At 38.5% G+C, this 24,877-nt stretch overlaps 2 protein-coding genes across 5 annotated transcripts in view; both read right to left on the minus strand.

The window, feature by feature from the left end:
- Positions 1–5,502, minus strand: part of LOC124171032 (microsomal triacylglycerol transfer protein) — a 106,583-nt gene extending 101,081 nt beyond the window's left edge. The window contains exons 1-2 of one of the 2 annotated variants that reach the window (XM_046550173.1): positions 5,178–5,289; positions 2,057–2,080 (exon numbers count right to left, since the gene is read on the minus strand). In XM_046550173.1, the coding sequence (XP_046406129.1) occupies positions 2,057–2,080; positions 5,178–5,232 (79 nt within the window). In that variant the 5' untranslated portion in view covers positions 5,233–5,289. Of the gene's footprint in view, positions 1–2,056; positions 2,081–5,177 lie in introns of both variants that reach the window. The other variant, XM_046550174.1, reaches the window with a different exon arrangement.
- A 169-nt stretch (positions 5,503–5,671) lies between these two features.
- Positions 5,672–24,877, minus strand: part of LOC124171033 (cysteine protease ATG4D) — a 49,157-nt gene continuing 29,951 nt past the window's right edge. For 2 of the 3 annotated variants that reach the window (XM_046550177.1, XM_046550176.1), the window contains exon 8: positions 5,672–6,302. In XM_046550177.1, the coding sequence (XP_046406133.1) occupies positions 6,147–6,302 (156 nt within the window). In that variant the 3' untranslated portion in view covers positions 5,672–6,146. Of the gene's footprint in view, positions 6,303–6,338; positions 6,420–24,877 lie in introns of those variants that run through there. The other variant, XM_046550178.1, reaches the window with a different exon arrangement.

Raw genomic sequence — 24,877 nt, forward strand, 5'->3', positions numbered from 1 at the left:
GCTCTGCGAGGGTTCCCAGTAAAGTAAAAAAATTACCAGTGGAGAAAAATCTTCAGGTGAGTAGCGAAAATATTTTAGAATATGAGGAGTCTTCATCCTATGACTCAGAATAGAATTAAATGTGGCACACCTTTTTTTTTTTAATTTGGTATAAAAATATTTATCAATGGTATTAATTTTTATTATTACGCTTCAATCTTTTACCGTAACCCTTCCCTCCGTAATCTCACTGCTGATGATCTCCTCTCTCAACTTGACATAACGCCCTTAGGGCGAAGACGTACTCTAAGTGACCTCAGGTTTTTCCACCGAATCATGAATGGCCACTTCAGGTCTAACGACATTCTTTAAATGTTCTCCCTCCGTGTCCCTTCCCGTAAAACACGGAACTCATCTCTTTTCCATCTACCTCTCCACCGTTTATCAGTGACCCAGAGATCCCTTACCTACCGGCTACCTCTTACCTACAATTCCATCAAAGCTCCTTCTGTTGACATAACATCATCAATTTCATCATTTACGACCGCCATCAGGAAACTTCCTCTTTAAATCCCTCTTTCTTTGTCCACCCTTCCCAAATAGCATATGAGCGCATGAGGCGTTCATAGAAGTGGAGTATTATGTATATCTGAGTGTATTTAATCAAGTTTTATTTTTTGTCGTTGTTTCTTGTTCCACTTTATTATTTATCCATTTGTTTAAAAAATCCAATGTAAAAGGTCTCATGTACTGTTTTTGGGTTTATTGCAAATAAATAAAAAAAATAAATAAATGACCGAAATTTCAGGTTTAAAAGGCTCAATAACAATTTTTTTCATCGCATACTTTATGATAAGCTACGAGATAGCTTAAACATATTTAAAAATGGAAGAAATTCTGTTTTCCCTTTGATATTCCCACATCAAAATTTCGACTTGCCCCTGGTATCTATGGTTCTCGCATAACTTTCCCCTATTTTTAAATTTTATTCCCCTCCTAAACATATTTCTTGGTTAAATCATCCTAAATAAGTTTCATTGTGTCCATAAAATACTCAATGCGCTAAAAGTTTCATTAATTTAGCAATACTTTAGACTGTAGCGATTTTTGGCTAGCTTTTTTCGATTTCAGCCCACTGTGCGGCGTAGCGATTCGAAAAATACACAATTCACAAAAGAGGACTCATCGTGTCAATCCTGATGTAAGTTGATCCTTATGATCAATTGCTGTTATTCACTCATAATCATGACGATTTCCACAGTAAGAATCCCATTGCGTGCAAGACATTCGGTACGTATGTGAACCAAACAGCAGAATTCGAACAGAAATAATCCGTGTTTGGTCCTAAGGGACACATACCAGCATAGTTTGCGAACATATATGCCCTTTTACACTTCTAATTAGAAAAATAAACAACTACCCACTTCAACGTAATCTACCAAGTAACCAAATAGGAATTACATATTTACCAAACGGGCAAGTGTAATGAGACCGGGAAATCAATAGAAAAAGTAATTAAGAAATATACGTGATTAATAAATTATTTCCAATGGTAAATCATTAGAAAACTTACACAAGACGTCAATACTTGATTACACAGCGGGGATAACCCCCCCTAAAATAAGAGTTCAGAGAAATTTTAGTTTAATCAATTTTACGTAATTGGATTGATATTAGTTATAGAATAGTGTAAGGATTAATAAAATATCCCTCAGCCGTAAAAATCACGATTTTGAAACATTTCTCTAAAAAATTATTCTGGGGTAGGGCCCGCGCACCTCCTGAATACCCTAGCGGATACTCCATGCCCCCAAAACACCAGTATTAGTTGCGCCTAAACCCCCCACCTCCCAGCCTTAATTCCTAGCTGCGCCCGTTTCCATGCACGTGAATTACTAATATACCAAAATTTTATTCATTGCAAAAAAGTGCAAGTCTTGCTTTGTAACGCCCTAATACGGCTGATCATTTAATATACTCCGTTTTCAATTATAATTTGAGAAGAAAACATTATAATGAAACATTGTTCTCCCAAAATGATTGCAATCATATAACCCAAAGCCTATATGTCACCTACCTGGAGCTAGCTGGCCAGACGAGCCTGGAAAAAAGGAAAACAAAATAAACTAAAACTTTTCTGTTGCCTTTTTCTGTGAAATAACAAACAAGCATTAATTTAATATGATTTGAGTTTATATCATTACATTTTAAATTCTTTATATCTCTGAATCGGCATTTCAACTTTACGATCTCGAAAAATACTATTTCTGGATCAGCAGGGCGATACAGGACAGTTGGCACACTGAAAGATAGGGGCACTAATAAACGTTCCACTAATTTCCATAATGAACCCAGTCGGTGAGGTCGGTATGGAGCAGGAGAGGAAGCCGCCATGGACCAATAAACTCTGACGTCACCACAGCCGGTTTCCATGGTGATCGCCATCTTTATTTACAAACAAATCTGAGTTAGAGCAGGTTCTCCAAAAGGGAGTTCTTCCAAACCGAATTTCTATTTTCATCGGTACAACTAAGCCAACGCATCACTCTTATGGTCCCCGACCCTCCTAATTTTTATCCTAAGCTCGATTTGGACTGACAGAAAAATTAATGGACATTTAAATACGCGTAAGATTTCAATTTCAGACATTTTGGTACAAGTTGATTTTTTGACGTTGTTTCCCAAACTTTCCCATTGAGTACTTCATTACCATCTGGCAACTAATGTGTTGCACCAACATTACCTGTGTCTTTTTCTATCAAAAGTTAATCGGCCTAAATGTAATAAAGTATTGGTAATTGTCTATATTAATGAACTATATGGGGAAATTGAAGGTTCTTCTTCATTAGAAAATTCTTTAAGAAGGATTTGTGTCGACTGAGTGAGGACGTCATGTCGGAGCGAGGACCCCCCTCTCGCATGAGGGCAGAAAAACTTGCCATCAAATCAATCGCCTCGCGATATAAACGAGCGTCTTTTTATCTACTCTTTACAAAGGAAAATAAGTTTCTTAAGAATTGGATAGGGAATTAGTCTATCGGACGTGGTAATGCTGCTGAGTAGAGTGTAATGTAGCGGTAATTCAAAAGATGTAATGCTGTTTCGGATGAATTATATCATCCCCGCTAAACTGTACCAAACATAGATATTAAAACAAGATAACTTTTAAACGCCCTCTTTCGGAGAGACATTGAGTCATTCGTTAAATGTTAGCAATTGAATAATTTGTATTTTAATGTATTTGTATATTAGCGTATTTCACGACAATTTTCGCGGGAAATTTTATTGCGATCCCACAGAATGATAATTCGCAATTCAGGTTTGTATCCCGCGTTTCGTGTGCAGTGTGTTATATTCTGTGTGTGATATGCAGTGTGTGGTAGCTTCAAAGTTTATTTACGGGTAACTCTGGCGGATTCCCTTGAATAACCATGTCAGTATGCCCCCTCTATCGGAAATTTAAGTGCTAACCAAGGTTATCATTTAGCATAGACATGTTGAGTGAAAGAATCTAATTCTACACAGGTTCCCCACAGGCAAACTAAATTTTTATAAATCAATGCTAAAAAAATTATGCAGGTGGCGTGAACTCCCACAACGCGAGCATCGCTCCATGCAAACCGAGACTATAACACAAATACACTCACATACTAAGCCAAATTTTACCAAAGGTTAGTAAATAATATATTATATCCATGCAAGGTTAGAATCATGTAAAGTGTTCACCGCGAAGGAATACAGGTAAAATAATACTAAAAAATATTAGTTAAAGTCGTCCGAGCGAACTAAGATTTTACATACAATTTTATAGAGTTGATGTTATTTAAAATAAAAACAACTCATCCTTCGAATGGTGCAAAAATATTAACCCCTTGCCACGCTCCAATTGCAATTTCGAAATGTTTGCGCTGAAATATAAGCGATTTAAATTACATTATGATGTAATAATGTTATAAGAAACACGCTAAAATTGTAACGATTTATCATTAAATTATTGTTTCAAATGCCATTTTAGTACATACCTACAATTTTCATTGAAATCCCTTGGTACTTGTGAGGTACCTACGTGGAATTTTGACTGGCATTCTAAGGGTTAAGAACGAGATAGAATTCGAAATACGGAAAATCAAAATACGAAAAATCCTGGTAGTAACGGTATGTAACCAAGGATTGGATTGTTACAGTGACGGATAATTCTGCGGCAGCTAACCTTAAAATAGTCAAAATCCATTTAAGCATATTCTACGTGGCCTTCGTATTACTTCCATGCCATTTTTGTAGAGCCGATGGCTACGAGTTTCGCCTCGATGATGTCGCCTCGAAAATAACCCAAACTAAATGGTAATTATGAAATAAACCAAGCTGTACTTAAGAGTAATAAACTAAGTCTTTACTCATGATGGCAAAATCACCTAGCCCATAAGTTTTCCCTGTTGGCGCAAATACTCTTCTTTCGCAGGCCAAAAAATAGCAAATGCAATTGTGAGAAAATGAGTAATACTTTCTGAGGAAAATGTATCCCTTTTGCTCGAGCAATCTCTTTTCGAAACGTGTAACTTAAGATACCATTCAGTGCATTAAAATGCATTTAAGTTAATGCAATTCACTAAATCATGTACCACGGGGAATGTGTCAAAGAAAAAAAAACAGAATTGACGGACGAAAATGAAGTTATTCCTCAAACATTCTCAAAATAAATAATAATAAGACTGTGTATGTGAAGGTATGGCTTTTTGGATTCAAGGATAAAATATAGGAATACTTGGGACAGAAAATGTCACCAGACGAGGAAATTCATGAACGATGCACTAATACAACATGCGGCCATTCAAGAGGGTCTTAGGTAATAAAATTATATCGAATAAAAAGAAACATGTCCTGCAGTTTCATAGTTAAATCCATTGAGTAACCCACCCCAGTGTATAGAGCTCAATGCTTAAACCACGCAAAAGACAGTGGTGCGTCTTGTCTGTGGGAATGGGTTTTTGGCGACGAGATGCACGAAGAATGCGGAAATGATAGAACTTATCCGAAATGCAGAAAGAGTGAAGGGGTCAGTAAAGGGGTAATCGGTCCTTACGGCGAAGAAGGGAAGGTAACGCGGCGAAACATTCACGTCTCCATTCATTTTGTGCTAAATTCACAATGAAAACACACCGCAAGTCGAGTGATTGCGCAGAAAATACTCGAGAACTCACCAAAAACGGCCAGCAATCCACAAACCAAGAAAGGAAAGCGTCCAATGATGTCCATGACTGGATTCTCTTCCGGAGGCAACTCACCCGAGCAATGAGGCTACAGTGAAGACACTGACCGCTGCTATCGACCGATGAAGACTTTGAACTCAGGGTCATTATGCCTTATCACGAGCACGAGAGAATGGTTTTACCGCTTCATCAGCTAATATCCCGAATCAATTCAAGCAGACAAGAACAACAGTCCACTCTGGCAAATCTACATAATCTTGAAAGCACCAAATTTGTCATCGACTCGCTGAAAAAGGGCAAGGAGGTTTCATGTGCGATAATACTTTGATTACCCGCCAACTGGAGGGGATGGGACAGAAGTCGATGATACGTCCTTTTCGTTTGTCCACACAAATATCATTCGTCGGCCCATGGGGACATAGGCCCAGAGCTAGCTCAGCGCTCTCTCATTGACATCGGGCGTTGATGGATTCAATGCAGCAAACTTCATAAAAATGATTTATTGTAAAGCCAATAATAAGTAAACTAAACAAGTTAAGAACTCAGGCTTACATATTAAAGTTACTTTCAGTTATCAAACAAAATATAAATATTTAAAATTAAAGCAGCATCTGAAAAGCAGAATGCATTTAACATCGTACTTATAGTCAATTTCACAGGATGAATCGGGTGTACAAAGGTAGCAAACAATAAATAATTTTGGAAAATGAGATAATACATGAATGAAAACATTTAACAAAAACCATAACATACTTGATGATAATTTCAACGATATCATATAGCTACATACATTTTTGGGAGGCAAATAAATACTTTCACAATGATGATCAAAAGTATGAATATTTTTTCAACAATCACAGTCTATTGTCAGGCTCAAAAGTTCAAGCCGCTTTACTCTTAAGTAATTTCACCATTGGATTTTAAATACTAACGTCCACACAGACACATGATCCAACAGGATCATAAGATTTCAAACTCTTCTGATTGGAAGTCATCGTCGCCGCTGTCGGGAGGGGAGGGTGGGGAGGGGAAGTGCGGTGCCGTCGCCGTGTCCGCGCGCCCCTCACAAAACACGAACATGGGGTACTCGGCCTTCTGGTGAGGCGGCACCACAAGCTGAAAAGAGAAACACACGCCGCTCGCTCAGCGCATCTCCACTGATGAGAGTCAGCTTCCAACGGGCGGCACGCGTCCGCGGCGGGACGAATCGAGTCTCGGACCTGGTGGAATGCCCTAAAGAATAGCCGACCCAATCAAAGGTCATATATATGGATGTCAAATGAAGGCAAGTATCACGTCCCGAAGAACGGGTAGGAGGGTTCTTACCACAACGCTTGGTGGCCACATATTTGATTTGATAACAATGACAGGCGACTGGATGCTTTTTCTGTGAACTAAGTACCTAATTAACGGCATTGAAAAATCACACAATTAATTTTGAGCATTTTAGAGGGAATGCGCTCGACTTTAAAGAGCACATACATAGGGACCAGCTCTACCGCCTAAGGAACACATCCAATGGCGTAGCCACGGGGGGTTCCCCGGTTACAACCCCCTTTTTCCTTGAGCCTTTAACGCTTGTCGCTTTTACTTCATCCAATTTATACACTTTATTTTAAAAAATACTCGTACACTGTTTCACTCACTTTTTTTGAGTCCTAAAAGGTCACATTTTCAGCATCAAAAATCCCACAATTTTCGGGGGAGGACCCCCTTTGCCCTGGGGTGTTTTCCATACACCCTGGAAGGACCCCGAATTCTCCGATAAACCTTTGCAAAATCATGGCAATGCCACTGAACACACCTGACGAGGATTGGGGAGACCTGGGGTCGAATACCAAGCAAGGCAAACTATATTAATTCTAGGATTTTTAGCACTGAATTTCCTTATTTATATTTGACAATATTTACGAACTAGGGTGGATTATGGGCAACGATTTTGATGTTAATGAATATTTGAATTATGGTTCCAATTTAAAGGCCTGGCTATCCGGTACATTTACATTTAAAGTTCATGTCTAATGAGCATGAATGAACACGAAAATGTACCGTCTAACCACCCAACTTGTGCGAACGAATTTACAGAAAATAGAACCTTTTTCTTATTTGGTTAATGAATTCGTGAATGTTCCATTCCGGTCCAGAGAAATCACTCATGCAAACAGACTAACTCATATGTGCTAATGTATCGTGGAAACAGGCTTTCAGGAAGATGACTAATATAACGCATTCCCCATATCATTACAGCTGTTTTACATGGGGCACGTAATTGAGCAGGTTAGAACTGCATTAATTTCTTATTATGGAGGGCAATAGGGAAATTGCATACTTTTTATAAACAGTATGCTGATATACTACAGTAAACACTTAGTACCGCAATATACTTTTTTCCGCTTAAAATTCAGTTTATACACTAGAAAATGACTCCCAAAAGTCTCCCGAGTTTCGCGGGCTAAAAAATACCGCCCCCACTAATTTTACGTCGTGACGTCATAGTTCAGTAGGAGTCCCAAGATCCAAGCCCAGTATCTGCAGGTTTGGAAGAGCCACGTTGCGTTTAAAGGAGAACATAGGCGAAATAAGGAAAAATTACAAGTGGTGCATTGCTCCTCTGTGCAATAACACCCCATAAAAAATTTTCCTCTGCATTCCCACGGAGGAAATTAGAAGAAAAGCCTAGATGCATGCCGTCTGTCGGGATGAGCGTTACGGAAAAATAAGAGTATAATAAACGGAATGATAAACCCGTGTGCTATGTGAGCGAAGATAACTTTAATATTAATAATATTTCCATACTTCATTGACTGAATAACTTGAAACTGAGATTTTTCGATAATTCGGCCGCCGTAGAATAAAAACTCAACTTCTCAACTAAAATCGAGATATGTGTTTCTCGATGGTTACGATGGACTCAAATTATTTACGGCACTTGTTCAATTTCAGTTACGGAAGCACATAGAAAATTCCATGACGTTTAAAATCAAGGGAGGAAATATGAAAATATGGAGCAACGTTGATCCTAATGCATTCGAGTGCCAGCCAAGAAGACAGCGTTTTCTTCTACTGTCGGCGTCAAAATGATGTGCCGCTGTACTTTGCAAATTTATATCCTGGCTTCACTGCATGCTATAATAATGAACTATACGTCATTTTAAAGGAAATTTTATCCTAAATTCTGATTTATTTTATTACAATAAAAATTGAAAAATGTAGACACGGCCAGTGCAATAAATGACTCCGCGCACCGAAAAATAGGGTAGTTTCCTTCATCAAAGAAAACGATAGGCATTGATTGCGATTCGTTACCCACCATTAGTGTATTCATAATACACAAATTATTTGGTTTTTGAAATACCGGTTTAGACGAATGGCAAGGGTCAAATTTTATCCTCATTTGAAAAAGGCCAGATTGGCGCCCATGCGATTCCACTCCGCGTGACGTCACAGGGACCTAGTTTCTACACGAGAGGATAGGAGTTATACATCGTCTGAGGTTACCAATGCATGCATGAGGCACAGAGCTCAGGGAAACATGTCTTAATAATCACCTATTAAAACTGGCTAAGGTCGGAAAGTTTTCTTCGTTTGATAAGGTATAAATAAACCTTTTTTAAGCCACGCGCTACCATTCAGCAAGGTACTCAGCTATCCACTAGCATCCTGCGTCCTATCAGCGCTCAGAGTCTCGATCAAGGTCACTTCACAAGGAGAGAGGGGGAACCAGAAATGCGTCGCACGGACTTTCCTACTTAAGCGTCGCGTTTTTGCGCGCTTGAAATTTTTCACTTTTCATTTAATCGCGAAAAATATATATCGTCATTTAAAAATCTAAAGGCGCGAAATACGTACTCCAGGAGTAATAATCTTTCGATTTAGGCAATAAGAAAATAATAGGAAACCACCCTGTCGTTTTGTCATCTTCATGAACTTTGCAACTCAGCCTAAGGAAAACTACTACGTCTACAGCATTCATCTTCCACATTAATTTACACTCATCAGTGCGGATTAATAAAATGGCTTTTGGGTATTTTTAGAACTTATATTTTGTTATAAATTAATGAAAATATTTAAACATTATCTTGTCCCATAGTTTACCCCGAAAGATAAAGGAAGTTGTAGATGGAAAAAGAATGGAATCCAGAGGTGGTCACAAAAAATTAATCGCAGCATTCTTTGATTTTATTCTACGCCGTTGCTTGCTTTTCAGAAAAAGTTGAGTCACAAGAGGAATGTTCCGCGGCCCTTGATTTGGAAACTGTGGAGATATAGGAAGCCGTGTGGATCAGCAATTTCCATTTAGTTGGTTGTCAGGATAAACCAAGGATCCATTTAAAGGTTGTCAGGCCATCGCATAAAGATAGGACTGATGTGCACCACAGGGGAAATGGGGTGTTTGAGGGAAAGTCAAACCCAAAGTTGCCCAAAGAATGTGCAGTTCTATGTTGCTCTTTCCCCAGTTAAAACCAAATAGAAATTGGATTGGGATGATATTTTCACCACGGGTTCCAGTGATAGTGAGAGTGCAGGCAGTGGCACCGACTCCATGGGGCCTGAGGGTGCCCGAGCCCCCCCAAAAATTTGTTATAGATGTGAAAAAAAAATGGATAAGGCTTGTCAATTTTCCTCGGGGTGTTCAGATATCGAGATTCGAGTGATCAGGGCTCTAATGTTGATCAAATGACTCTTCTAAAATGCTTAAAAACTTAAAATTCACTACTTATAAAATTTACCAGAGCGAGGTCCCCGGTTTGGGCCCCCCCAATATTTTTTGTAAGGCGGCACCCTTGAGTGCAGGTGATCACGGTCATCGTCGAAGGTCATCCCTCTAGGATTTCCGATACGGAATTTTTAAGTGACAACCGATCGCGCAATGACGATTAGCTCGCCTTTAGCGTAGGTTTCAGATATATCGTTAGAAAAGCTCCCAAAATGTATTAAAGACTCTGTTTGGAAAATATTCACATTTTAATGCTACTTTAGGAAGGCTTTCATTACAAAAGTAACTTATTAACACCTGAAGACGTTGTGTTTATTATATTGGTCGAAGTGCGATTGACCGATTCTTTCTGCAGAATAGGAAGTGGCTTCGGGGTTTTTGAGTCACAAGATGGTAGATTGTGTTGGAAGTTCGTCTATATTATCGCTACTAAATTGAAACATTTAATAGTCTGGCTTCCTCAGAGCTTCCTGTCGCCCTCCAGGCAAGGTATTTTTAAGTTGAAAGTATCATCGACAGCTTCGAGGTGGAAATAAGTTCACCATAAGACTCTCTACCGGACTGCCAAAAGAATACACATTTCACATGAGTATACGCTTTCGCCAATATTATACGCAAGTCTCACTTTGTTATGAACAATAAAACATTTCAGATGCACATCAGCTACCTTTCCATTTCTCGGCATCGACTTTCGGCGCCGACGAAGTCTACAGTTTCACTAAAATACCCTGTTATCATGATGGAATCAGTAACAGGAAGCTTGCTAGGATCAGCCTAAGAATAACTATATTCCTTCATCTTTACGCAATCTATCGCTTTCAATGGAGGAGAAATAGATCAAATAATAGCTCTGAAGTCACAATGAACAATTCCGATACGTCTGCACTTCAATAAAGGAATCATAACCACGCCGACGCATGTATCCAAGTATGCAACCTCTACTATGGCCGTGCCTCCTCGTACTGAACTATGACGTCACTTTTCTACCAGCCAATCATCGGGCGTTTTCGCTTCTCACTTGCATTTGAAAATTCTCGTGAACTTTGATGCATTAAATATCGCAAACCACGTCATAAAATAATTAAAAAACTTTCACCGAGGTATGCAAACATATATTTTTATATAATTTTGGGGCTATTGATTATGTCTGAAATATATGCAAGTTCCCTATTGTGCAAATTCACGCACTAAATTAGAACGAGCTATTTTGCCAATTTCACATTCATGCATTCTCGCATGCGTTCTAGCAATCCACCGCATAACATGACGCAATTTTGACTATGCCTTCGTACACACATCAGATAGTGCAATTATGTGCTCAACGTAAAAACGGCCCATAGACGACTGACATGTCATGAGAAAAGTACATTAAAAAATGATGAGTTAAATAAATCTAAAATAATTTTTACTCTCCAAGATCCTGAGGGCCTGGTCTCAGTGCCCAATGATAGAGAAACCCCGATCCACACCTCCAAGTGGTGGAGAGCGGGCAACAATTCAATAATGGGCTAAGTGGCAGGGGACCGAGTGGATGCCGGGATAAGCACCATCCTCCACAGTACGTGGAGTTAGGGGACCCTCTTGCCCTTGGGGTAAGAAATTACCCCTAAAGGCGGAAGATTCTACCATTGGTCAACGGCATAGGATCCAGAAAGGAGCTGAGACTCTACTGCATTAAAGATACTTGGATGTCTCAAGTATCAGTAGTCATGATGGAACAAGCTTTCGTAAAATATTCTGGATTATTCAGCTTTCGTTTCAAATAAAAAGAATAGGAATATGTGAGTTGGTGCCTGGAATGTAAGAACTCTCCTTAGGGCTGGAAAACTAGAAAATCTAAAGATAGAAATGGAAAGATTGAAAATAGATATCATTGGCGTTTCAGAGAAAAGATGGCCAGATAACGGTGAGTTCTGGAGCGGAGACTACAAAGTAATACACACAGAAACAATTGAAGGTAGACCTGGAGTAGAAGGAGTTGCAATATGTAGTGATAAATAAAAAGCTGGAAAGAAAGTAAAAGGATACCTACAGTGTGACGGGAGGATAATCCTTGTTAAACTAAACATAAAACCAAAAGATACTATCTTCATACAAGTGTATATGCCAATAACTAATGGAAGAGATGAAGAAGTGGAGAAAGTTTATGATATGCTGACTGAGTTGATAGCAGGAATAAAAGGGGAGGAAAACATCATAATCATGGGCGACTGGAATGCCATGGTCAGAGTAGTAAGAGAAGGAATGATTGTTGGACCTTTTGGTTTGGGCAAAAGAAATGAGAGAGGTGACCAACTAATAGAGTTCTGCTCCTGATATCATTTAATAATAACAAATACATGGTATCAACATCATCCACACAGAAGGTATACATGGAAAGCACCAGATGGACAACGAAGACACTAGATTGATTACAAATATACTGGTGAGGCAGAGATTTAGAAACCAAATTAAAGACAGCAGAAGTTATACCGGACCAGATATTGACAGCGATAAAAATTTAGTAACAGCGATAACAATTGGTGTAATTTAAAGTTTAAAAAGCTTCAAACTAAGTATACAGTTAAATGGGATGTAGGAAAGTTAAAAGAAAAAAAAAGAGCTTTCCTTATTCAAGAACAAATAAATAAAGAACTGACAAGCAAAGACTATTAACGAAAAATGGGAAACGATAAAAAACAGAGGGGGAATTTCATCTCAAATCAGGCAGATAGTGCAAAATCATGTCAGGTGACCATCACCGATTTCTCTGCAAGTTATGTGTATGAAAGCAGTATCCTTATGATGAATAATAATCACTTTATATCAGCTCAGAACTGAACCGTTATAAAGTTACCATCCTTTGAACATTGCAGAGTCAGGTCTCAAGAGTAAAAAATGAAAAATCACATAAATACTGATTACTAAGGAACAATGGCCCATAAAGAAGTGTTTATTGTTTCACTTAGAAGAAAATTCATTTTTGCACATTCCGACATAACTTACAAGTTATTTGAAGCAATAATTAACAAATAAGACTTTTATAAACAATAAACATTGGCCATTATTTAACAATTTATTGCTAAACAAGGCCACCTTCTATTTTCTTTAAAATTTCTCAGTGGGTAGTTTAAAAGTTCTGCTATCAATTACAAAATAAAAAAGGTAGTATTTTTACACATTTTGTTTTAAGGCATGTCAAAGTTAGGCATGTTTGCGACTCTTTTACACCAAGATTGCATACCCCCAAGGGAAAAAAATGAATTTCAATCTATGTACTTAGCATTCATAACAGTTAAAAGTTCATACAGTCGATCGCTCGCAGTCGAGACGGACGGTCGTGTCTACCGCTCTCCTCAGGCATAGAGTGTATAATGCCGAGCAACTGCTCTAAGTGTGGTCTCTCTGTTAAGCGCGGCGTAGGTATTTCCTGTGGTACATGCTCCGACTTATATCATCCGGCCTGCCAATCAGTCTACCAAGAAGATCTGAGGACTCTGGAGGACCTCCAGAAGGTTTGGAGTTGTCGGAAGTGCCAGGATATGATCCGGTCAACACGTGGTGATGATACTCCAATTAGGACCCTATCAACTGTAACACCTAACACACCAGAGATGTCAGCTCCGGAGCTCCGATCCCTGTTCGCAGTGATCAATGAGAAGCTGGATGCTCTGATTGCAGACCAAACTGCACTCTCTCATAAAGTAAGTGAAAACAGTGACATGCTAAGTGGTCTTACAGTGAAGCTACATGCCATCGAGAAAGAATTATCAAATGTCACTGGTTTAGTAAACGAACTTCAAGAAAAAGTGTTTGACCTTGAGGTTAAGTTGAACAGAAACGAACAAGAGAGACTGAAAAATTCGGTAGAGATAAGAGGGGTGCCGCTGACCACTGACGAAGACCTCCAAAGTATTGTCCTAAAAATAAGCACTGCCCTTAATGTGAATATGTCAGCTGAGGATATAGATGGCGTGTTTCGGCCAAGGCCAAGACAAGCTAGCTCAATTAACTCTCGTCCACCTCCAATCATTGTTCGGTTTCTCAGACTGAATAAAAGGGACGAACTGATAACCAAACGTCGGGTTCGGAAAGAACTTAATGTTGATGATATTGGCCTAGCGTCTAATCTTCCTCTTCCCCAACAAACAATCTATATCGACGAGGCCCTCACCCCATTCAATAGAAAACTCTTCGCCATAGCTAGAGACCTCAAAAAGAAGGGAAAAGTGAAATTTGTGTGGGTGAGAAATGGAAATATCCTGGTTAGACAGTCGGAGGGAGCTCCCGTAGTAGTCATATCCACACAAAAAGACCTTGATCGTTTTTTATAGAGAACAGATTAATCCCTCCTCTCACGGATCCTCCTGCAAGTGAAATCCACATGATCAGTCGTGAGCACAGGAGACTTGTGTTTGATCGCAATTCCCCTGTTATATTACCTAAAAATTCACACCCTCAGGTAGCAAAAACAACTTCCTCAGGTTTATTAAAATTGTCGCACGTTAACGCGCAGTCACTGCTCGCTCATTTCGAAGAATTTAAACTGTACTATCATACTAATGTTGTTCATGTAATCGGAGTGAGTGAGACGTGGCTAAAACCTTCGGTTACATCAAATGTGGTTTCACTTCCTGACTTTACGTTATACAGGAATGATAGAGAAACGAAACGTGGGGGAGGAGTTGGACTGTATATACATTCATCATTGAAATCAAAACGGGTTGGTCGCTCTACCAACTCCTGTGAGGTTATGCTAGAATATATCCTTGTTGAAATAATCAACAACCACAGTAAAATGCTGATTGGAGTGGTTTATAATCCACCAAAGTCCAATAACTTGTCTGACTTTGAAATTATGTTGGCCAGCAAGGTCCCTATGTATGACAATGTGGTAATAATGGGAGACTTTAACATCGACATGTCGACCAGAAATGTACGCAGTGACATCCTTTTAAATATTATCGAGAGCAGCAATCTTAGTATTATCCCCCTGACGCCCACCTGTCACACAAAAACAACAAGTACCACCCTGGATCTAATTCTTGTCGACGATCTCAAAAAAGTGTCGTCCTACGGACAATCACCTGACCCACCTCTCTCTTGTCACGATCAGGTATACATTAACTATAATATGAAAACCCCTATATTTGAGCCAAAATTAGTCACCTTCAGAGACTATAAATCATCTAATCAGGAAAATTTTTTTGAAGAACTGTCTAACATTAACTGGTGTATTATTGAGGAACTTGAAACAATCGACGAAAAAGTTGAGGCGCTTAACTCATTACTTCTAACTGCTTTCAATGCATATGTTCCTCTGAGGACAGTTCGTGTCACCCACCCTCCTACACCATGGTTTACTCTCGACATAAAGGCTAAAATAAAGAAAAGGAATGAATTAAGGGCTTTATACAGACGTTCCAAGAGTCCAACTATTTTTGCTGAATAAAAAGAAATTCGAAATAGAGTCAAGGACATGGTTCGTAAAGCCAAAAGGGACTACTGTGAAAACGCCATAAGAAAACGTGCAGATTCAAGAACAATGTGGAAAACTGTTCGCAATCTCGGTGTGATATCATCAAAAAATAGAGCTCCTATAAATATAAACTTAGACATCCTCAACAATTATTACTCATCGGGAGACATTCGTCACGGAAACGTTACTTATGTTACTCCACCCATAGAGAATAACGCCCCGAATGGCCCTAAGAGAAACCAGTTCTATTTCTCTCACGTATCTATCTCCTCAGTTATGAAAGCATGTACAGCTATCACAACTAATGCTAAAGGCTACGATGAACTAAATATTGTAATAATAAAGAATGCCCTCCCGGCTATTCTTTCTGCTCTTTTAAACATCTTTGATTCATCCCTCCAAACCGCACAATATCCCTGCATTTGGAAGCATTCTCTAATTCATCCAATCCCGAAGTGCTCTGAACCCTCTAATCCATCTGATTATAGACCAATAGGTATCCTATGTACTTTTGCCAAGATATGTGAGCGTGTGGTCTACGAACAACTGAATAAATATATTATTGAAAATGATATACTAATTAATTACCAATCTGGCTTTCGAACTGGATTCAGCACTCTAACTGCCTTGTTAAATATCACTGAGGATATCAGAGGAGCAATGGACAGGCGCGAGGTCACAATACTGGTACTATTTGACCTATCTAAAGCCTTCGACATGGTAAACCACGAAATACTACTCTGTAAGCTTATTAAGTACAATCTCTCTTCGAGTACTGTAAAATGGTTTCGGTCTTACTTAAGCAACCGTACTCAATCAGTCATCGGAACAAACAACACCAGATCCGACTGGACATATAACCGCAGAGGGGTAATCCAAGGTTCAGTCTTAAGCCCCCTGCTATTTTCCTTGTTTATAAATGACCTTCCTGAGGTTCTAATGCATTGTAAATACCATCTCTACGTGGATGACTTCCAGATTTATTGTCATACGGCAGTATCAGATCTATCTTCCACCATAACATTAATCAATAATGATATCCAAAGAATAGCTTCCTGGATGAGGAAAAACCAACTGCAACTCAATGAAAAAAAAACTAAAGCTATTATATTTGGCCCTAGACATCTTATTACTCAAATTGATGAATCCGCTCTTGGAAAAATTCAATTAGAAAATCGTGTAATACCGTACGAAGAAACGGTTAAAAACCTTGGTATAATATTTGATAAGGAACTCAAGTGGAAAAAACAAGTCCATGTCACAAAACAGAAATGTCTGAGCATACTACATCAATTGTATAGAACCAAGAACATAGTTCCGCCCAAAATTCGAACCACCTTGGTTCAGTCACTAATTTTTCCTCACCTTGACTACTGCTCCTCTCTGTTTACTAATCTCTGCGAGGAAAGTAACAACAAATTGCAAGTAACAATGAACTCTTCAATGCGCTACATTTATGACCTAAAAAAATGGGATAGGATATCTGATACTTACGTTCGATTACGTTGGTTGAAACTAAAACAGCGTCGTTTATACCATGTGATCCTGCTTGCCTATAAAATTTTATCCACTCGTAATCCCGTTTACCTAGCTGCTAGATTTACCTGGAAAAAAGATCTACATGCAGTACCCACTAGGAATCACTCCGTAGATCTTCACATCCCTCAACATAGCACACTTCACGTAACTAAATCCTTCACAATAATCGCCTCTAGAGTATGGAACTCCCTACCATCCAAAATTAGAAATACTAAATCCATACATGCCTTCAAAACCCAGGTGTACGATATCTTAATAAATAACCCTAAAATGCTGTCTGTCTAAAACTGATTGAAGTAAAATTAAAACGGTGTTTAATCGAATGGCTCTAACATATGGTTGCAGAAAATTGAGTGTAAAATTATGTTAAATTTGAGTGTCATACTAAGTTGTTATTTACTTTTTTTGTTTTTTTTTAAATACTGTTTGTCTGACACTATTGTTATATTAAATTATCGCCTTGATTTCTTGCGATGGTTGGTCAGTTACTCCGCAGTATGATGTTTTCCCTTATGTTGCTGTTGTTTTGCCGTATTGTCTGTGTGCTGACGGCGGTTTACAACGAGTAAATGTTATGTATTTCTTTTCATTTTTTGTTTTTCCTTATGAATATGATGTCACCAAGGAGGGGAAACTAAAGTATCTCCATTTTGGAAACTGTTTCTCCTTTCGTTGGTATTGTTTTTGCCTAATTGTCTGTAAGTTGGCGGCTGTCCGCAACAAGTGTATCTTATGTGTTTCTTTTTATTTTTTTTTCTTTTCTTTTGGGAATGTAATATCATGCTTAACATGTGAAAGTTGTGCAATGGTTTTCTCATGGGCCACAGGCCCACGAAATAAACGAATTTATTATTATTATTATTATTATTATATCTGAATGATTGGTTACATCTATTGACTGAAAGCAAGTTCAATCTTGTTTACTTCCATGGCATCCAATGTGTGCAAACACTCACTGCTACTGACTGGAAACGGTGAATGAGTCGCAATTTACACAGAGTATTTTTAATGGCACTTCACGTAAGTCTTCTACTTTGGGCCATGTGGAACAATTCGATGGACCATGTGGATGCATAAACGAGACACTAATGTTCTCTTCTAAACACACTGCAGTGATTTTAGAAATCCACACGGATTTTCATCTGAATTTGTTGGTGTCACAGCCTATTTGCATATGTGGTTTGCAGAGCAAGCAATAGTTGTCCCATGCCTGTGAATGACCAAGACATGAAACTGTTGATGCCATGTACAGATGTTCCTTTCACCCGATCATTTTTTTTGTCTAAATAGGGTGGTTTCCTATTATTTTTTCATTGCCTCAATCGAAAGATTATTACTACAATCTTTACCTGTGTGGAATGTAATGACTAAGGTAAGCAGTTACTTCAGTTGATTTATCACATAATACTGTACATGCTTTTCTCGGGATGAATTATATAGAAGAATGCTAGTCTAAAAAGATATCATAAGGAGAAATAAGAATAAGAATATATATTTTAGATAAGTCAGCCCCTAATAAAAAAAAACGATTTCAGATATTTGAATCGGGGAAAGGTCTTTAACAGGAAGAAAGTCATAGGTGGTTGTTCAGTATAACTGGACATGGATAGGGGCCATCTGATGGAGTTGTAAGAATTGGTCAAAAATTATGCCACAAACTAGCAGTGAGTGTTTGCACACATTGGATGCCATGGAAGTAAACAAGATTGAACTTGCTTTCAGTCAATAGATGTAACCAATCATTCAGATATGAACTTTTAACTGTTATGAATGCTAAGTACATAGATTGAAATTCATTTTTTTCCCTTGGGGGTATGCAATCTTGGTGTAAAAGAGTCGCAAGCATGCCTAACTTTGACATGCCTTAAAACAAAATGTGTAAAAATACTACCTTTTTTATTTTGTAATTGATAGCAGAACTTTTAAACTACCCACTGAGAAATTTTAAAGAAAATAGAAGGTGGCCTTGTTTAGCAATAAATTGTTAAATAATGGCCAATGTTTATTGTTTATAAAAGTCTTATTTGTTAATTATTGCTTCAAATAACTTGTAAGTTATGTCGGAATGTGCAAAAATGAATTTTCTTCTAAGTGAAACAATAAACACTTCTTTATGGGCCATTGTTCCTTAGTAATCAGTATTTATGTGATTTTTCATTTTTTACTCTTGAGACCTGACTCTGCAATGTTCAAAGGATGGTAACTTTATAACGGTTCAATTCTGAGCTGAGATAAAGTGATCATTATTCATCATAAGGGTACTGCTTTCATACACATAACCTGCAGAGAAATCGGTGATGGTCACCTGACATGATTTTCTACCTGATTTGAGATGAAATGGCACAGAATACAGACAACAGCAGAAGTAGTATTAGGCAAGCAGAGGTTGATTAACAGGAAACAATGGATAACAGCTGACCTTGAGCAAAAAATTGAAGAAAGAAGAACATTAAAAAATAAAAATACAGTCGAAGCACAAATACAGTACAGGGCTCTCAGAAACAAAATAAACAGAGAAACCATAGAGGCCTTCTGGGAAGAAAAATGCCAAGAAGTCGAAGAACATATGAAACATAATGAAATGGATTCGGTTTATGGAATAATGAAGCAATTCTTTGGAAATCATAAACCTAGAAGCAATGGACTAGGGAACGAAAATGGCAAAATAATAAATGAACTGGGAAAATGTGGAAACTATACATCGAAGAGTTATATGATGGACAGGGGAGAATTTGACAAAGCACTATCAAAACTCAAGAATAATAAAGCGCCTGGCATAGATGACATACCAGCAGAACTCTTGAAGATGGCTGGAAAAGAAATACATAATGCACTATATCAACTAGTGAGTGAGATTTACGAAACAGGTGACATTCCCTCAAACTACCAAAAGTGTATAATGATACCAATCCCAAAGAAAACATCAGCCAACAGATGCGAACAATACCACTCATTGAGCCTTGTCTCACATGCCTCTAAAATACTGACTAACATTGTACTAAGCCGGATTGAAGATAAGGTTGAAACTCTCCTCAGCAAAGACCAATTTGGATTTAGAAAAGGTCGAGGGACCAGAGATGCAGTACTTGTCATTAGAATAATACTAGAAAAAAGACTGAGTAGAGACAAGAACGCTTACATAGCTTTTGTCGATCTTGAAAAAGCTTTTGATAGTGTTGATTGGAAGCAGCTCTTTACGATAATGAAAGAAGTAAAGATAAATTACAAAGACAGGAGAATTATTTGGAGTCTCTGTAGAGAAGAAATTGCAGTGCTGAGATGTGGACAATATGAACAGACAATATCAACAGAATAAAATGAAATGAGAAAAGGAGTGAGACAGGGATGTTCATTGTCATCTGCGCCATTTGACTTATACATACCTACAAAGAGCACTGGACGAGGCAAAGAACAACTCACTGGAAGCAGGAATTAAGGTCCATGGGCAGAGAATATACAAATAAGCTATGTTTCGTGGATGACTCAGCAGTCTCGGCAGAAAGTGAAGACCAACGACAGGAAGTGCTTACGGAGATGGAAGCACACTGGCTAGATACAATCTAAAGTTAAGCAGGACCAAAACCAAGACACTCGTTGTAAGCAAAACAGGAATACCAGCACATATAACCTTGGGTAATACACAGCTGAACAAGCAGATGAATTCACGTAATCAGGAAGCAAGATCACCACGGATGCCAGAAGCTTAAAGGAAATTAGCAGTAGAATACAACAGGCAAAAATAGCTTTCAACAAGAAGAGAAAGATATAAGTTTCAAAAAACATGAGTATCAAGATTAAGATGAATCAACTCAAAACTTTTGTATGGAGCATAATGCTTTATGGCAGTGAAACGTGGACAATAGGAGCAGCAGAGAAAAAAAGAATTGATGCTTTTGAGCTATGGTGCTACTGTAGAATGTCAAAAGTTTCATGGGTAGACCTGGTTACAAATGAGGAAATACTGGACAGACTGGGAGTGAAAGCAGACCTGTGGAATATTTTAACTGCAAGGAGAAATAAGTGGGTTGGTCATTTACTGAGACATGATGGATTGGTAAAGACAATTTTGGAAGGCACCGTGGAAGGAAAGAACAGCAGAGGAAGACCGAGGTTGAATTACATTACCCAAGTAATGAAAGACAAAGGCTGCAACAATTACCTGGAGCTAAAAGGCTGGTGGAAGACAGACAACGACGTAAGACTATTGCAAACCAACCCAAGGGTTGACTACTACTTAGAAGAAGAAAATAATTTTCAGCTGGCCGAAAATAGACCATTTTTGCCGTATAATCGGTAAGAAATAAGCTGAAAGCATTTTCTTAAATTCCTTAGTTTTATGTGCTCATGATACTTGTTTTATGATGCTAGAATTAAATTTAAGATCATAAATGGCGAAATTATGGTAATTTGTCACTTCCTACAAATGACTACATGTTACATGGTTGCCTTCTCATATTCCCATCTAAGGGCCTACCAAAGCAATATAATTCTCAAAGTCACCTTACTTCTCTTTCGTGCAGAGCTAGTTGGCCATTTCAGTTTCTTTCTAAAGTAGTAACGTTAAATTAATGTAGATAAACATGCATATAGAAAATTATATGAAGCATTATTAAATAGTGTTGAAAACAGAAATGGTAATTTAACGTGATGCACACCACATGCATGCATGCATGGCTTCAAAATTTGAACTTGAATTTCGAAGATTTGAGTTAGGTACTGAGTTGAAAGAGAAAAATGCTCCAAGCAGAGCCAATTGCGGGGAACATGGCTAAAATAGCATCATTATTCATTAGTCCATTAAATGTGTTCTAAAACAGGGCCTTGCTAGGAATGTAACAGGGTAGTTTTTATTTGTTCATTTCCTTATGGTGTTTAGGGGGAAATTACCAACCTGAAAGTTGTTTAAAAAAATTTTGCATTGGGAAAGTAATACTTCCTCCACCATTGTTTTCTAGAAGGCAGATTTCAATTTACGTGGTTTCCAAATCAAAACTCTGCTTTACCATATGCAAATTATACAAACAATATCATGCCCAGAGCTTTCTTCAACTTGAATTGGCAAAACATGGAATTATCCCTGCCGATCGTAACAGCTGCAGTCGGGGGAGTATGACTATTTTTCTCAAAATGACGTATGAAAACAAAGGTCATTTTCAGTTTCCATGCTTAAAATATTAATGAGATACAACTGCTATAACAGAAGAAAACCTATTTTATATTCGTGGACACAACCATCGCAGACTTATTTCTTCAATTCCTGAAAAAATGGGTTTCACTGGGGATGGACAAAAAGAACCTCACTTCTAATGGCTGGGCTGGAGCCCGATTGGTTAGTGGAGGATAAACCCAAGGGATGAAATTTGTAAGAGATGAAACATTAATTGTTGTCAGTTTTGCGACGTTGTGTCACAAAATTTCTGAGACAAACCTCACATTCGAATTCAGAATACAAAAAAGGGGGGATAAGGAAGGGAACAAACGTGAATTACTCCCGTTACACCCTTGTTTTGACTGAAAAGAAGTGGAACGAGAACTGCAGGAGGTCCAGGAGAAAGGAGTAAATCCAAAACAAACCCTGCCAGCACCTGAAGTCTGTCATCCATCCCCCCACCCCTTCTTCACCACAGACCAATGCTCAGCTCCCAAACCCTCCCCTGACCCTGGCCTTCAACTCTCTCCCTCACCCTTCTGACCCAAGAATCAGACAAATAATCCTACAGCTTCCACCTCAATAGTCTTCCTATTCTGGCCACTTCAATCTGCTTAGTCCTACCAAGCCCAGGCTCAATCTTTGCATTTCCACCATTGAGTTCTGTAGCCTTCCTCAGCCCCTAAGCCTAAGCACATCATAATAACTAATATACCCTCTTCGGTTGCCCGAAGCCAGGGATTAGAAAGGGGACTAGTTTACTTCTGGAATATTTCACTTAAGTGATTGTCTTTAAAATAATGGCTGTGGCTCCTCGGGATAATAATGCTGTGGTTTCTTCATGCCTTACACATTACAATATCACAGGTGTTAAAACAAATTTTACCATGCCTGCGGAGAAATGAGTATGGTGATGGTATGCAATGAAAAGAAGAAACCAATTACCATTGTTACACATTTCCTTGTTGACCTTTCTAAATATTAATCAGTACAGCTAACTCTATACCTTGAGGTCAACTCTGTAGATGCAATCGGTGGTTTAGCCACCAGCTTAATAGCTAAAATGATTTTTTAAAAAGATTTTGTATCAGAATTAAAATATCTCATTCACATTTATGCAACATAAATTCAGCCTGCTTTCTGCCAAGTATAATCTATGTAATTTATTCTAGAACAAAGCCCAAAATAGTCTTTCAATGTTTCTTCAAATTAAAAAAAAAATGCTTGCATACATATAACCATCAGCAATGTGTCTCATCCAAATCAACCACTAAATAATCTTCAACCAGTTGAAAAAGAGCAAAATGTAATTTCGACTCTAAATTAACATTAGGCATCTTATCTGTGGTACACACAAACCAATAGCAGCAATTTATTTACTATCTTTACGATACCTACCCCACTAAAACCCTACATAACTGAATCATACCAAAAAATTGTTCAAATTTCAACAATCTTGCGAGCGACCCCTTAACAACACTTTTCAAATCAACAGTTGGAAATATGAGGAAGGAAAAAAATTAACTCACTCATTGATAGAGGAAATATTTTTCATTTCAAAGTTTCAATTTAGAGAAAACGTTACATTTGAAGGGGGGGGGGGGTAAGTTACAGGTAAAATACTACAGTTGTCAACGACAAGTGGTGGGGAGAGGTAGTAAGAATATCACCTATGAACTCAGAGTTTATACATAAGCCCATATTGAGGGCGAAATGGCTCCTCTTTTGCCAAATGGAACGGGGATTTGATGATTCAGGGCATTAAGTTTCCATGTAAGCACCTTGTTATCTATCCACAAGGGAATGGATGCGGTGCCTGGCTGTCTTTCGTCTTGGAAGCACTAAATCATATGCAATAGGCTTGAACTAAATTCATGAGAGTGTGTGCAAAGGCCTTCAGTCAGTGCCTAGAGAGTGTCTAAGCAACAAACAGTAGAGAAAAAGCAGTAGCCAGGACCATAGTCATGACATCAGTGACGACGAAGGAGAAAGTGAGGAAATAATTCCAACACATAGGAATGAAGTTTATACAGCTCTCCAAGCATAAGAAATTTTGATCTGGTGAACCACCTGGACTCCAATTTCCCATTTCTGCGAGTTGGAGGCCATGGTGGAAGTGGTGATGGAGAAGAGCAAGAAGTAAAAAAATCAATTTTTTTGGGTAATATCTTCTCATGCGTGTCGTAATTTCACAGAATAAACAAGTTAAACACCTTAAATATTCGGCTCTATTTACCACCAAATTATTTTTCAGGCTACTTGTAACAAAGAGGCACTTCCAACTCTAATCATGAACTTTCTTCTAGCACACCTCCCCATTGTTTACTCTCCCCTACCATCTATTGCTGATCTTCCCTGACACACAACTTACGCATCTCAAACTCCCCTAGCTTTTCCCCTCCTCCCAACGGTGACAGAGCTCGAGTACCTTGTAAATAAACATGGCCCCCAAACGTAGTCTAAAGCACAGCCCTTTACCCACCCTTCTTTCTCCTGCACTCTCCACCTCTCATTATGCTGACCACATTTCCTCCTCCCTCAGGCAATCCCCATCCCACTCTTATTTACCCCACCCACTTGGAACATTTTCCGACTGAGGAGAAGGCCATGTTTCATCTCTACCGGCAACGGGGATAAGTTTCTTCCTGGAGAGAGGCTGGAGAAGTATCTTCCATTAACGAGGAAATGAAAAGGAAAACATAGTTATTCACATACATTTCATTGGCAACGAAATATGTTTTGTAATATCTCGACATATTTTTAGTCTGTCCTAGTTCCTGTGAGACTTAGCTGATTGGTATCCCATCCCATTCTGTTCACCCAAAGAC

Source organism: Ischnura elegans, chromosome X (genome assembly GCF_921293095.1).
Source record: "Ischnura elegans chromosome X, ioIscEleg1.1, whole genome shotgun sequence".
Lineage (NCBI taxonomy): Eukaryota > Metazoa > Arthropoda > Insecta > Odonata > Coenagrionidae > Ischnura > Ischnura elegans.